The following is a 15554-nucleotide window of genomic DNA, read 5'->3' on the forward strand; positions in this document are numbered from 1 at the left end:
TATTTTTTTTTTTTTTAAATGCAACGTGTTAAGGTTTCAATTTGAGGGCTTGAGGGATTTGATCTACAGCTCATGATATGTTGATTATGCAACCCGTGAACTTTTTTAGTTGCCCAAATAAAAAAATAAAGAAACAGTAAAATCTGGATCTCATGCTATTTTATATCATTCAATTCATGGTCCTTTATACATAACAGAATATCACTGGCTCCACTATACAGTATACACAATCTCCACTTTCATTTTGTATTTGTTATACCTTCACATCAGTACTGACTTCATCATAATAACCTGAACTCTTGATAATACCAGTCACATATGAGAGCCAGCCACTAGTTTCAGGCTTCTCTGTACATTTTTTGTGAAAAGTGAAGTAAGACAGTAAAGCGTCGCCTGATGTCTGTGTTGCAATACCACAATTGCAAAATATGTTTTTTCCACATACGTTACACTCAACAAAAAAAAGATACTTTAAACTAACTCAATTCAATTATGGACAGTGGTTCCACACAACTAACTTAGTTTTAATTAAAGGTTTATTTTTTAATGAAAACAAAATCCTTGTGTTGTGACAACACGACTGAGGAAGAATCTATATGTGAAATAGTTGTCCAATCAACTCAATTCAGTCACTTTACTGTAATTTAAATGGGTTACGTTTTCTGAAAATGTTTAGTAAAATCTCTCCAAATATTTTTTTTTGCTGAAGCAACATATCTTTTAGTCCTGTGAGTTACATAACAACATACTAAATAATTTTCATTACACATGTGATGTTCAGTGTTGGCACTCTAGGTGATACTGGTTTCACCCAGCACTGTGCCAGCATTACAGTGTTTTTCAGTTGGTGTATGATTTCACAAAATCATAAAAAAGCTTTTTCTCGCAATTGCAAATTATATCTCAAAATTCAGACTTTTTTCTTTCGATTGCAAGTTTATAACTTTTTTCTCCGAATTTTGAAAATCAAAATATATCAGGATTGTGATTTATTGTTCATTCTGTAGTGGAAACATGCAGTAAGTAAACTGTAAAAATCTGATTATTGTAAGCTAATATACTCCAATTACAGTTCATGGTTATTTACAGAGCTCAATGAAACAGAACTGAATGTGCACACAGAACTAACCAGGACCGTCAGTGGGGTTTCTGGGACCTTGTACAGTTTACTGCTATCGGTCTCGCTAAGTTTAAATCGCATTCCTGGCTCTTGCTCTATGTGCTCTTGCAATTGTGTGACTTTGACTCTTATATCTGAGTCATTAAATGAAACAATATTGTCTATAAGGTGGCTCAAGGAAGCTAAAGGATGATGGTTTTAATCAAGCATAGAAACTTCCAGGCAAGTTGAAGCTAAACTCTGCAGGACAGTGGCCCTGGACTGATTTTTGGACACCCCAGGTTTAGCCAGTGACTTCTGACCATTTGCAACTGTTTGTATTTCATCTCATGAGCACACTTACTCTTGTCAAGCTGTATGTTAAGTGTGTCAGGACACTCCTCTCAGAGGTAATATTGACAGAGGGAGGAGGTGCTGATCTCCTTCAGTGGAAGTACAGTTTGAAACTAGTCTGGGGGATTAGGAAGTGCTCGTCTAGCTTAGCCCGTTGATTTATTATGCCATCGACAGAGATGATGAACAGAGTGGAACATCGGTTCATCAAAGATTCTGCTTGAAAGTAGGAACAGATTACCAGAATGGCTTCAATTGGACAAATAATCTTTGCAAGGTAGAAGAATTGGGGAAAAAAACTACTTTTTCAAACAATTTCAGGTTGAAGATTATATTACAATGAGTCAATAATGAATGTTTTTCATCAAATGTATGTCTTTTGTCTTCAGTATGATTGTTCTGATAGTAGCCATTTCAGGACTCATCATTTTCATTTTGGCTATTGCATTTTCAGGTTAGTAAAATATTAATTTAACTCTAACAGTTTGCATAGTTTGTACAACTTTTATTAGTGCATTTGGCTTTTGATGTATAAACTAAACGTCCGTGTGTATGTTTGATTTTCAAGTGTCCCAAGGTACCGTTGAAAGCAGCAGTCCCTCTATTGTGGGGAATATTGAGAAGGATGTGGTCCTGGATTGCAGGTTTCTTAGCAACAGTGGCAATGAGCAATTGAGCGATGTGTCAATTACTTGGCTAAAAGATGCTGTCAGTGGTGTGGTCTATGAATACAAAAACAAAGCAGCCCAGCTCCAGAGGCAGAACAATCAGTTCAAAAACAGGGCTCAACTGTTCTCAGATGCTATATCAACTGGCAACGCTTCCCTTCTGCTGAGAAATGTGAAGATGGAGGATGAGGGTGTATATCGCGTCACTGTCAATGCACCAAAAGTCTCAGGAACTACCAGTGTTAACCTTAGAGTGGCTGGTAAATACATTCTTTATATTTCAAAGTAAATGAATGTTTAAACCCACATATCTTATTTCTTCATGCTTTATAGATCCACAAGGTGACTTTATGAGCAAGTCCCTGAATCATTCTCTCATATGATTTGTTAAAAACCCTGATTCACTGAAATCCAAACTAGTCTGGTTGCATCCGAAATCGTATACTTTCTTGAGTAGGTACTTATTTTGAATAAGTAATTACTTCACGACCGCTCAAAAGTATGTTCTATATAGCATGAATGTAATCTGGACGTACTACATCCGCCATGTTGACCTACCACCGTCAGTTACGTCGCTTCACTGTCATTCATAAATCCTCTCCGGTGGTCTCATGGGATAGTAAAGTATCCATCGTATGCAGAATCACACCACTTAAATGATTTGTTCTAAAATGATTCATAGGAACTAAACTGTTGTGTGCTCAGAGATAAAAAAAAAAAATTTATTTAAAATTACTGAATCAATCTGACTATATTTGAATGCACTGGAAATTGCTAGTAAATTTCACAATTAATCACAAAGAAATGGCAAGTAACATTGAATTAAAAATGACATTTTGAAGTAGAAAGACTTATAGTATTTTCTTGTAAAACATACTTCTATAATCTTTACACTGTCTGTACATCAAATGATATATATTTATTTAGCGTATATCTGATCTGCTCATTTCGGTTTCTTTGCAGCTTTCACAGCTCCCACATTTTCATTGGCAAATGGCTCTCTATTTGCTATGGCTAGTAGATGGTTTCCCAAACCAGAGGTTAGCTGGATGAGTCAGAGTGGGCAGCTTTTAAACAGCAGCACCAATTTCACCAACGACAATGCTGGAATCATGCAAGTTACCAGTGTCCTCGAAAACCAAGTAAAAGTGGATGACATCTACACCTGTCTTATCGAGAACGCTCTTGTGAAAGCTATCTCAGAGGCAACTGTAACAGGTAAAACCGTAGATATTGACAAAACAAAAATGTATAGACTAGTTGTTAAGAAGGGCTCCCCCCATAGTGATAATATTTGCACAGAGCATTGCACATCAAATAAAATTTGTTAAAACAATTTTCTGGACAGCATGGACAAACAAAATGTATGTCACTCATTAAATAGCATGACACGTGCAGTATGTTGAACAAATCATGAGTTTCTGTTTTAAAGTCAACATTGCTATTTCTTTATGATTATTATTCTTCAGCAAACAGAGTGACGGAGGAGACATACTTCATTTTCAGTGCTGCATCTACAAAAGTGTCATCCTTACAACTTCTGTTCACAGTCATCCTTATTCTCTCTGTAATCCAGACAAGTCTCTCCAGTGGTTGACAGATGGTCAAACCAATCAGTTACAAAGACTGACATGTTTTCTCGGGTTGGTTGCTTACAATACATAAAAAAAATTCAATCTATTAACCACACAACCTAAACCATAATGACATTTCCCAATAAAAAGACAAACTGTATTTAAAAACAAAAAAACATTTTACATGAGATTTTGTAGAAACCTGTAATGGACATATATTCTAAATCCAAATTCATGTTTTACATGATAAATCCAATGAATTATTTCACATGAAACCTTTTGTTATTGACAAAATGTCAACTAATCTGCAGACATATGTGATATTATTTATTATACCTTTTTTCACATACTATTATCTTAAACTTTTCTTGGAAAATGTTCACTCTAAAAAATGCTGGGTTGTTTTAACCCAATTTTGGGTCAAACATGGCCAAACCCAAACGTTGGGTTAAAAATGTCATTTAAAAATGTAACCCAACGGCTGGGTTTGTCCATATTTGACACAAAGTTGGGTTGAAACAACCCAGCAGTTTTAAATGATTTTCCTTACACTTATTTTTTTAGACATTGTATTAGTATCTCTTTTATTATTTCATATTAGGCCACAATAAAAATGTCTAGAAATTCATTCATGATAAAAAGGTACAATTTACAATAAGGCCACTTTGTTCATTGCATTAGTTAACATAAAATGAAAATGTTAATTAATGTTATTTAATGTTAAATCTTATTTAATGTTAATTTCAACATTTATTAATATAGTAATTAAATCAAAACTTGTATCTGTTAATATGGACCTGAGCTAACATGAAATAATTAACATTTGTATTTTTGATCAACTGTTAACAAAGATGAATAAATACTTTTACCAATGTAGGCTATTGCTATAATTTTATTGAAACATGAATGATACCTTAATGTAAAGTGGTACCGATAACAAAAGACTGTTGCTTTTTAATTGCTGACTATAACCAACACAAATGATATTGTCAAACCTACATCCAAAAACAGGGACTTGTATTACATTGTACATTGTTATTAGGCTATTACAAATATAGTCTCAATGGTTTATTATTGTCACGTTTTGGGTTTTGTTTCTTGTTCTTGTCAATGTCATGTTTCTGTGTCTTGTCATGTGATCCTGCCATGTGTCTTGTCATTGGTTAATTGGTTAAACCGCCAATAGCGACCAGGTGGATAAGCCAGTTTGTGATTGGTCCCTGCAAATTTGTAATGGAAGCAGGATAGAAGAATGTACAGGTTTCCAGTCAGGGGGGCAGGGTTTCATAAAATATTGAAGCTTCCACGGGCGCCGCCATTGATTAGCAGACCATCACCTGCTGTTAGCATTCCATTGACTCCCATTCATTTTGACGTCACTTTGACAGCGAATAACTTTTCATCTGAGGCGTTTAAAGACTCCATTTGTCCATTATTTATTTCTAAAGAAACACTAAAATGTATAAAAGGCTCCATTACCTTGTATCTTACATTATGGCCCGTAGAAGCAGTTTTTGGTAAAAGTAGGCTAACGATTGCGTCATAACCACGCGACTCTCTGTCGCACAGTAGAGAGATTACCGAATGGACAGGAGGAGAAGCTCGCGCGCAATCGGGGGGACGTGGAGGCAAAATGACAAAATAATTTATCAGAATATTTAGCGAAAGTTGCTCCTGCTCCTAGCTCATGGACAGCTCCTACTCACGCTCTCCGTCTCTGCAAGTTTCGGAAGGGAATGATTCAGATTTCTCTTGGCACAGCTACTAGAAGACAGACGGGTTGCTCACGTCACATCTACGTCGTCAAGCTCAGTTTGAGTCTGCGCAGTACGCTCGACCATCAGGAAGTGAGTGCTTCTAATTGACTTCACTTTTCTCCGTTGAAACCTATGGGGTCGCTGTGTCCAGTTTATATACTGTCTATGTTTCCAGTATGTGATAAGAGTTCCATGCCTCATCATGACTTTGTTTTATGTTTGATCATGTTTTTGAATTAAAGTTGCACTTGGGTTCTTACATCAACTTGCCTCCAGTGGTAATCGTTACAATTAGGCTAGAGAAAAATGCCCATATTTAATAGAACTTTTGCAAATGGATTAATTAAAGGACTTAATTACGTTTCAGCAGGAAATAAAGCATGAACTGCAAATCTTGACCTTTGAGTGTTGTAGTTTGATCTGGCTGTCAAACTCAGTTCCTGGAGGGCCACAGCCCTACAGAGTTTTATTCCAACCCTGCTTCAACACACACACACACACACACACACCTGCAGTTTTCAAATAAGCCTGAAGGACTTGATTAGCTGATAAGGTGTGTTTAATTAGGGTTGAAGGCTAGCTAAACTCTGCAGGGCTGTGGCCCTCCAGGAACTGAGTTTGACACCCCTGGATGGGGACTGTCTAAAATAGGTCAGATTTCAGGCCACGCCCCCAAACGTGAACGCATAACATGATTGGATGGCGAGGCACGTTCTCAAATAACATGAACGAAAAAGTTAACTCTCTCTCTCAGAAAGTTTGGTCTGAGTTGCAGCTTTTTTAGTAAATGCTACCAAAACCAGACTACTGCTGTCGCATCGTAATTTGCTGTTGAATAAGCGCGAGTTATAATAAAACCCTCATAAAAATAACAACTACGATGTCATTTTACAAAGAGCGATTAGTTCAAGAAGAAAAGCGAGAAACAGTCTTGAGTGAAAGCAATGGGGACACGAGAAAAAAGTCCAGAGCGGTCTGTGGTGTTTGTAATCGGATGTATCGAGACCCTAAAATCCTGCCTTGCTTGCACACTTTCTGTGCGGACTGCGTTCGCCAGCTCGAGCCGTTTTCTGTGCGTCGCGTGAACGGGGAACGACGCTCGCCTGAAGATGACACGCACGGGCACAACTCTGGGTCCACGATCCTGTGTCCCGAGTGCGATTCAGAGGTGAATCTGCCGCCATCGGGTGTGGATGGGCTGACCACTGATCATCTCGCGCTGGACGAGGTTTTCACGGAGACACTGCTAGTGGACAGCAGCGTTTTGTGCGACTTGTGCAGCGACAGTGACGCGGGGAAGCGCTGCGAGGTGTGCTGTGTCAACCTATGCGACTTCTGCAGTCAGGCCCACAGGTCAGTTTATCACGGACTGAGAAGAAATATAAAGTCATTTATTCACCCTCATGTCGTTTCATAAGCCACTTTATTCCTTGAACACAAATGGAGATGTTAAAGCGATAGTTCACCGGCACCCCCCAAAAATGAAAATAGTCATTATTTGCTCACTCTCATGTTGTTCCAACCAGTAACGTTATTTCTTTCTTTAAAGTTTTCAGAGCCTAACAAGTGTGGTTCTCATTGACTTCCATTGTATGAACAAAAAAACACTTCTCAACATATATAAAGCATTCTAAATATAATATTGAGTTGCCTACTATTATTATTTTTTAAATACTTTTTCGAAGTGGTGTATTTTGACCGCGTGATATGTCAGTCTCTACTGTATAAAAAATATGACAGGTTGTGCTTCCACTTCAGCTATTGAACATGTTGTTATCAAAATATAAATAAATACACAATATACCTGCTGCCCATGCGAATATGCCGCCTACTTCTCTATAGTAGGTGAAAAACATTGTGCGAGTCGTATATCTGAATTCTATGGAAGTTTGTTTGTCTGTGGCGGAAACAAGCTTCCATAGAATTCACAGTATTCATAAAACAGTTGGTGAAAATGACCTACTACTTCAGGCAAGATTCTAGAGTGTGCATCTGATGAACATTTTACCATCCCATGAGGCAACGGGATAGGAGTAACAGACACTAGTCACATAACAATGGATCAGGATTACATTCAAACTACACAAATACTATATAATATATGCTTATTATTCATAGAGTATGATTTCATAACATTTAAAGAGGATGACCAGATTAGACTTTTAGGTTAGGGTCAAAGGTCAAGACCTATGGTTATTCAGATGTAACATTACACCTTGAATGGTCAAAAATGGCTGTCCCAAAGATGTGTCCTGTGTGAACACCCCCCAATGCATTCTCTGCTTTGTCATTTAAACAGCCATTGCAAAATGGTGTGTTCAAGTTCTCTTGTGAAGTCTGTTTACACAAATTGGTAAGTCATAATTATGATGCCAGGTGCTTTCAAAACAATATGTTCGGATCAAGATGACGATGCACGTTTTCTACAAAAAAATAAAGCAAAAGCTTTACTTCTACTAAATGATGAAGAATGCACATCATGTGTTTTTCTTTGTTTTTGTGTAATACATTGAATCAAACTGAAATTCCTAATATTAATTATTAACAATAATTTTGTTAATGCTTTCTATTAAAACAACTAAAAAAGACTATGTATTGTAGCACAGAGGTTGCACAAGTGCATTTATTCAGTAACCACAAATTGTGACCATGATTAAAATGATTAATCATGTTAAATGTACTGTATTTTGTACACTATTGTACATGTATGCAACTTAATTAAATGAGGACATTTATTGTATAATTTATTGTAATTGAGGAAAAAAATCAATTTTCATTCTAATTACAAATTTACTGTCAATACAGATGCTTCATTCTTTGATTCCAATATGTTTTCTATCTGAAATGCCCTGAAACTCTGGGCTGAAAGAAAATCCAGGGATTTTCCGAAATTACAAATTTGTGGTGGCGTTCATGAGCATTCAACTCATAAATCCGATCTTTCTATCATGACTTGAATGCAAACTAAGTCCTCTAATGTGTATCTTCCCTGCAGGAGACAGAAGAGGACCTCCTCTCACTCTATCCAAAGCCTACAGGAGCTGAAATCCCAGGGTCGTCTCACTAGACCCGTCCTGTGCTCGCTGCATCCTGGTCAGGAGTTACGGCTCTTCTGCGAGCCATGTGACCTCACTGTGTGCCTGGAGTGTGCGGCCACCTTTCACCGTGACCACCGCTGCAGCTCTGCCCATGAGGTCATCAGTCACCATGGAGATCGCATCCGGGATTTGGTCGTCAGGAGCTTGAGGCCTCGTCTTGCCCGTCTGGAGGATTCAATGAGATGCGTGGACACATCCCAAGAGGCTTTGCGGGCACGGACTGACACGCTGGCGGGTGAGATTCGGGCGTTTGCTCGGAGTTATGCCAACGCTGTGGAGGCACATTGCTGTTCGCTGCTGCGGTCACTGGAGGACTTGAAATTGCAGCGCAGGAACCAACTCCATCTGCAGAGGGCTCAACTGCAGCAAGCCTTGTCTGACGTCCGTGGTGGAGTGGACTTTGCAGAACGCCTGCTCACGTGCGGTTCAGACGCCGAAATCCTCAGTGCCAAAGGAGTTACTATGAGGAGATTAATGAACCTTGTAGAGTCAGGATACGACCCACACCCAACGACGATCGCCCACGATAATGCCAGCAGCATCTGTTTTCTTCCTCAGGAGAGTGCTGGGGAGATTGAGGGATTTCCTGTGGTTGGAGTTGTACATGCCAAGACTTTGGATCCCAGCAAGTGCACTATCCAGGGAGAAGGTGAGAGTATAGGTCTGGGCTGCGTTTAACTCCACTTTTAGACATACACTCGCAAACTTCCCTAAGCACTTCCTCTCAGGGGAATCCCCACCATCATTTTGAAATGCGATCAGCTTCGTCAGGTGGACGAGGGAAGTTTATTTGGACAGACCCTCGAACCCTTCGATTTTACTCATATGTTTACTTTAGGCAGATCCATTGACCACAATGCACGACAGGCTCCATTGCAGATTCCAAGTGATCAAGGGCTTAGGGCTTTCCATTTAAACAGAATGCCAGGGTTCTGCCAGTAGTGGGCACTCATGCAACGTAAGCTATGACATACAACCGAGTGAACGAAGTTAGTGAGGGGGGAAGGGCATAAAAAAAGTTGACATAAACGCAGCCCTGGTGTGGAGAGAAAAAGTGCTTGTCGCTGGAATCATATCGCATGGTTAGGATATGATTTAAGAGATTTAGAACCACTGACATAGAGGAAGACCTCAGCCTTAAAAGGAATAGTTCACCTGTTTGGAAATTGTCAGTTGTTGATGTTATTGCAAACTTTTAGACTTTCTTTAATCAAAGAAGCACCAGAGAAATTTTTAACTGTTCCGATTGCTCTTTCCATGCAATTGGAATTCCATACAAGGTATGAGAACTGATACTTTCAAGCTTCAGAAATGACACACAAGCACCATTAAAGTACATTAAAACCATAAAAACCATATGAAAGTGTGATGAACTGATTGAAAATAAAATGTAACTTATGCAACTAGATTATAGTCAGTAGGTAGGTTGAACGGGTAAGTCTGATTTATGAAAAAAATCTTTTTAAATTTTGTAAACTGGATCAGCTGATTTATTGAAAAGTCATTCACAAATCAGATGTGGCTAAGGAGATCTAGGGAAGATGTCAAGATTTCCATTTAATAATGATTCAAATTTTGGTATTTTGGTATTTTTCTCACACAAGGTCATTAGGAGCTTGACATTGCCATTTCCTTTTAACTTTCATTTTATTATTATTCATTAAATATTTTTCAAAAATGTATGTTCCACAGAAGACTGTCATAAAGGTTTTAAATGAAATGAGGGGGGAGTAAATAAATGACAGAATTTAAATATTTTCGTTAACTGCTTCTTTTAAAGTGAAATCTGATATAAAACTGTAAGTACGTTTATGTATTCCTCTCCCCCTGAATTGGGTGATTAGTCCGTTTTGAATCATGAATGACGTTACTCATGAAACTGTGGTAACATGCTGTTGTAGAGTTTGGTTTCGTGACTTTACTGTGGAATCTTAAGCTCTTTGTCAAACACATGACGGTTCAGTGCACATTCCTCAGAAGCCATAGTTCAGATGAAATTTGATGAAAGTTTTCTGTGCAACAAGATCTGAAGTCTGAAAGAGAGACTTAAGATCCACATTTGTTCCACACACAGATATACATACACAAGTGCACACAACAAAAGGCCTAGGGCATGACACTGGGATAAATAGCAGACAACATTCCTGGATACTATGACAACAACTCAACCTTTTATGTACTGGTCTGGTCTGGTGCTCCTATAGTGTAAAAGGGTCACTTATCCAGCCCTGTCCCAGCATGCCACATGCAGGTTCACCTCAGGAGGACAATATACTGCTACTTGCCTGTATTTTGATATTGATATTTCACAATATTAATTTGCCAGTAATGGGAAAGGAAATGCTTTCCACATATTTGTTAGAACTTGAGAAAGAAAACGTGTTTGTTCACAATTAAAGAGTAGATACCTTTTAATTTAGGGCCCCATTAAATCCATTTTATTTTCCCCTAAATTCAGTTATTTATTTTAACTATGTTTTAATACTAATTTTTAATTTATACTTGTTTTAAAATGTATAAAATGAAAATATAACAAAATATTGCATTACTTTTGTCAAATAGGATTCTTCACAACAACTGTATAAATTTAAAACGGATGAATATGTGTCTTGGGTTTTATGATATTCCTTAGAAATACTTAAATTATTATTATTACTTTGAGAAGTACATTTAAGTATGCAGTAGTGAAAGCCTATATTTCTGTTATAATTTCTTGAAGTTAAACCAAACTTTTATTTTGACGGTTTGTTGCGAAGATCTTTCAGTTTCAGTGTGTATTTGACCGTAGTTTTTTTTCTTTCTCAAATGAAACGGTGAAAAGCACGAAACCGCTCCGTTCGTTCACACAGCTACACGCAGAAAGAAAGAAAAAAACATTATAAATCTAATTCAGTTGTTTTCTAAAAGTTTTAGAGTTGTCTTTCCTAAAGTTGGGATGGAATGAAAATGTTCCTAATATCGAAAAAATTTGTATTATTTTTTTTTTAGATACAGTTCAAGGTTTTTTTTTTTTTTTACCTCGTAATTCTTAACCAAAATATCATAACCGTGATCTTCTGATGAAATGACAGACTTATCCTATCATTTATATGGCTTAAATCCCCACTCCTTTCCTCGCAATCGACTGCAAGCTCTGCCTTCATCCAATTAACAGATAGTTTTTCTTTTCGAGAATTTGTTTCACTCAGATGTACGTCACTGCTTCCGTTGCATAGCCTGTGTCCACTCACATGTGTCTGTCCTGTCTACATGTGTGAATAACTCCCAGGTGTGGAACGAGGTCGTGAAGGCCAGCGGGACGAGTTCACTCTGGTTTGCAGGGACTCCTCTGGAGAGCAGATGGGCCGCGGTGGAGACCCTGTGCTGGTCAGCATAGTGCACAAGGACAGGAAGGACTGGTGAGTACACAGGGAAAATTAAGTGTGACTGTAGAGTCACTAAAGTCTTTACGGCTGAATCATATTTGCCAATGCTTACAGATTCTACTCATAACTATCAATGCACATGCCATTTTATCAAATGGAAATAGAAAAAAAAAAATCTGAAATTCTGCTTGTTCATAAATAAATGAATGTTTTAGTTTTTATCACTTTATAATATTTAATATAATATTTAGGCCTGAATTAATGTATATAATATGGCATATAATATTTTCAAACATTTGGATTACACAGGATTAACTTTAAGTAATAAACTAAATGTGATGCATATTTTTCAGTCATGCATAAAGGAAACAAGTAAGAATGAGATTTCTGTAATGGTAATAATAAACTGAATGTGTTTTAAATTCACAATAACAAAGCTTGCAGGCATATAAAGGATCAAATAAGACATTTGAGTTAAAATACTGCACATTATCAGCATCTGAGATCAAATCGTTGCATTATTTAGTGAAAGAAATGACAGACTGCCTCGACCCAGATTCCACTCCAAGATAGGTGGTTGAACGCTCTCATTTCCAAAAATGGCTTAATTATCATATAGAAGTAGAACAAACAAAGTAAACAGTTTCATTACGATTTGAGTGGATAAAATCCTGAGCAAATGTAGAATCCATTCAATTGTAGAATGGGAGCAAGTGAGAGGACCCTAAGAACCATCTCCGACAATAGGGTGTCTAACTTCGTACAAAAGGAGCAACTTCATTTACATTAGGGGTGGTAAACTGTAACAGGATTTGAGTTTAGGATGTTTAGGGTTCATTCCGACAGACTGTCACTGCTACACTGCAATAAAAGTTCTTCATTAAGATCTTCAATGTCCTCATTTTTTTCTCACCTCAGACTGTGACTCCTCTTTTTCCTTTCTGTGGCATTACAGCTCTGTGGAGGTGTCTGTGGTGGATAACAGTGATGGCTCCTATGGTGTGTCCTACACCCCTGCTGAAGCAGGTCTTTACTCTGTGTGGGTCTGTGTTAAAGCACAGCACGTCCAGGTAACTGTGCAGTTAAACCAAAACACGTGTCTAATAATAACAATAACATTATTGGCCAGTTTGAAGGAATAGCAGTGATGCTGGGATTGACATTCCAACAATCTGTGTTTTCCAGGGATCACCTTTCATGCTAAATGTGAAGAGGAAGTTCAGACGTCACTGTGGCGTATTCCATTGCTGTTCCTTCTGCTCTAGTGGGGGCGCTAAAGAGGCACGTTGTGGCTGCACAGGGACCATGCCAGGTACTGTAGCACAAAAAATGGTTTTAATATAATATTTATTTAATCACATTAAAGGGTGTGTGTGTGTGTGTGTGTGTGTGTGTGTGTGTGTGTGTGTGTACTTAGGAGGGTTTCAGGGTTGTGGACATGGTCATAAAGGACACCCCGGTAAGCCCCACTGGTCATGTTGTGGAAGCGTAGTGGAGGCTTCAGAGTGTATTCTACATAACCTGGGCAGCGTTTCTCCTCGTGGACATCTCCGGACTGTGGAGCTCTGAGACAACCAGCAAATTTGTTCCATAAACCATTAACCAGTCAACATATAAAGCACAAATTCACATTGTGCCTTTCGTGTTGCCTTTATTCATACAGTGTAATTGTCCTTATTTTGAAAGATTCAACTTTTTAGGGTGTCCATAATATGGGTGTTGATTTTTCTTTTCAGCAGTGCCGATATTTATTGTGCCCCTTAATCATGGCAGATAAACAGCAACTTAAATTGTGTCTGTTCTGTTTTTCAAAGTGCCAACACTAATACTTTTGTATCAGTATTATAAATATTTAAGAGCTTGTGTTATATTTACACATTCAGAACTACTGTATTTAGGGCCCGAGCACTGATGGTGAGAGGACCCTCTTGGAATTGCTCCGTTTTTTTTATTTGTGTTCACTGTAAATATTTTTTATCCATAATTTGATCATAATTAGCATTTGACAAAAACATTTTAGAACTGTCTGTGGATATTTTGTTAATGTCTGTGGTATTGTTTTATGCTCATTTAAAAAAAAAAAATCATAATCATGTTTCCTTTGATAATACCTTTTTATATAGACAATGTGGTTTGTATTATTATAATGGTTTATTTTTATACATGTGCAGGGGCGCAACTACCCAGTGTCAGAGGGGTGTGCAGCAACAATTTTGGAAAAAATAAAGGAAACTTTCATAATTAGTTTTGTACTAATTTCTATACTTCACATTAAAGATGTGATTGGGCCAGCCCAGTGTCAATCAAGAAAAGAACCAAGAGCCGCTGATCTACGTGTTTAATGAAAAATTTAAATTAAAAAAATAACGCTGACTTTTTTTTTGGACCAATGCGTTACAACGGCACTAACCCAGCGCCGCCAATTAAGCAAAACAAAACGAATGGGCCGCCGATGTAGGAGCTTTATGGACCGTTAAGACAAAGACAAAAAAAAAATTGCCTAGATGTATCGGCCCAAAAAGCACGTCGGCCCACCGGGAATCTCCTAGCCTACATGCGTGGACGTTACACTTTAAATCCTACCTGTTGCCTTTGACCATCCACCTATTTTTAGTCCCGACAGCTTTTTTTGCTTTATCCATCTTTTTCGACTCGTACCTGCTCGCTCAGCGCTCACGGCGCCCCCGCCTGCTCGCGATATTACCCCCCCCCCCCCCCCCCCCCCATGTCAAAATTATATGATGGAATCTTATGAATATCCTACTCTAGCCTGTTAGTCCTCTAAAAAGTGATATAACATTGAGGAAATGCAGAAATTATTTAGAAACGCACAACAGCAGCTACATATAGATTAAAAAAATTACCATCGCTTTGGTGCGCCGCATATAGCGCATACCCACTTTTTGCGCCACTGTACATGTGCATGACTCAATTTCAAGACTGCGTTTGTTATTATATGCATCCCATTACATTTTAGCTGTCTTTGTATATGCTGTACTGGTACCATGGATTAAACAACTCTTACCTCTCCACTCTCAGATTGTGAGTAGCCTGTTTGATTGTGCTAATGTGATCTGTTTTGCATTGTGCGTATTCTGTGTAGTCAGGTCTATAAAACACATGTGACAAATAAAAGGTCTTTATTACTTAAATACCTACTTTAGTTCTCACCACCATGTGGTTTACCTTGCTTATTGAGCAAAATATAATTTGAATCAATGCAGTTATTTGGTTTGCCGTTTTCATTTGTGCTGATTTTGAGCACAGGGTTAGCAAGTAACACTAACCCTCAACACATCAACATCAGTGGATCTGTTAAACAACATACTGGATTGCTCTTTCTAACGCTAGATGGCAGCTGTGCTTTGTGAGGAAGTTACATCTCTCTCTCTCTCTCTCTCTCTCTCTCTCTCTCTCTCTCTCTCTCTCTCTCTCTCTCTCTCTCCCTCTCTCTCTCCCTCTCCCTCTCCAACCTTACCTATGAAAACTATCTCTGGCTTTAAAGCAACACTAACCCTTATTGAAATATATAATCTATAAATATGTCAATCTTGTAATGTTTCATTTCTACATTATGCCGTTTGCATAAAATGATACATTTTAAGTGTCAATGTGACCACACAATATAAAAAAAATATG

The 15554-nt window shown here is 38.0% G+C and overlaps 2 protein-coding genes and 1 long non-coding RNA gene across 4 annotated transcripts; all 3 read left to right on the plus strand.

Moving 5' to 3' along the window:
* The first annotated feature begins 1579 nt into the window (after window positions 1-1579).
* On the plus strand, window positions 1580-4060 carry vtcn1 (V-set domain containing T cell activation inhibitor 1). Of its 2 annotated transcripts, none has more exons than XM_082176623.1 (5): window positions 1580-1730; window positions 1843-1907; window positions 2022-2381; window positions 3085-3339; window positions 3591-4060. In XM_082176623.1, the coding sequence occupies exons 1-5, from the start codon at window positions 1699-1701 to the stop codon at window positions 3716-3718; spliced, it is 840 nt and encodes a 279-aa protein (XP_082032749.1). In that variant the 5' UTR covers window positions 1580-1698; the 3' UTR covers window positions 3719-4060. The 2 variants fall into 2 exon arrangements, with proteins under 2 accessions (XP_082032749.1, XP_082032750.1); XM_082176624.1 differs by having other exon boundaries at window positions 2022-2312.
* Window positions 4061-6158: 2098 nt separating this feature from the next.
* trim45 (tripartite motif containing 45) lies at window positions 6159-14945 on the plus strand. The gene is made up of 7 exons (XM_082175489.1): window positions 6159-6805; window positions 8448-9199; window positions 11819-11948; window positions 12871-12985; window positions 13101-13227; window positions 13333-14101; window positions 14855-14945. The coding sequence occupies exons 1-6, from the start codon at window positions 6333-6335 to the stop codon at window positions 13482-13484; spliced, it is 1749 nt and encodes a 582-aa protein (XP_082031615.1). The 5' UTR covers window positions 6159-6332; the 3' UTR covers window positions 13485-14101; window positions 14855-14945.
* Window positions 9211-10621, plus strand: LOC309502895. The gene is made up of 3 exons (XR_014207426.1): window positions 9211-9321; window positions 9541-9975; window positions 10166-10621. It is a non-coding gene; the product is annotated as an uncharacterized lncRNA (long non-coding RNA).
* Window positions 14946-15554: the final 609 nt, after the last annotated feature.

The sequence above is a fragment of the Leuciscus leuciscus genome, assembly GCF_965113295.1.
Source record: "Leuciscus leuciscus genome assembly, chromosome: 7".
Classification (NCBI taxonomy): Eukaryota; Metazoa; Chordata; class Actinopteri; order Cypriniformes; family Leuciscidae; genus Leuciscus; species Leuciscus leuciscus.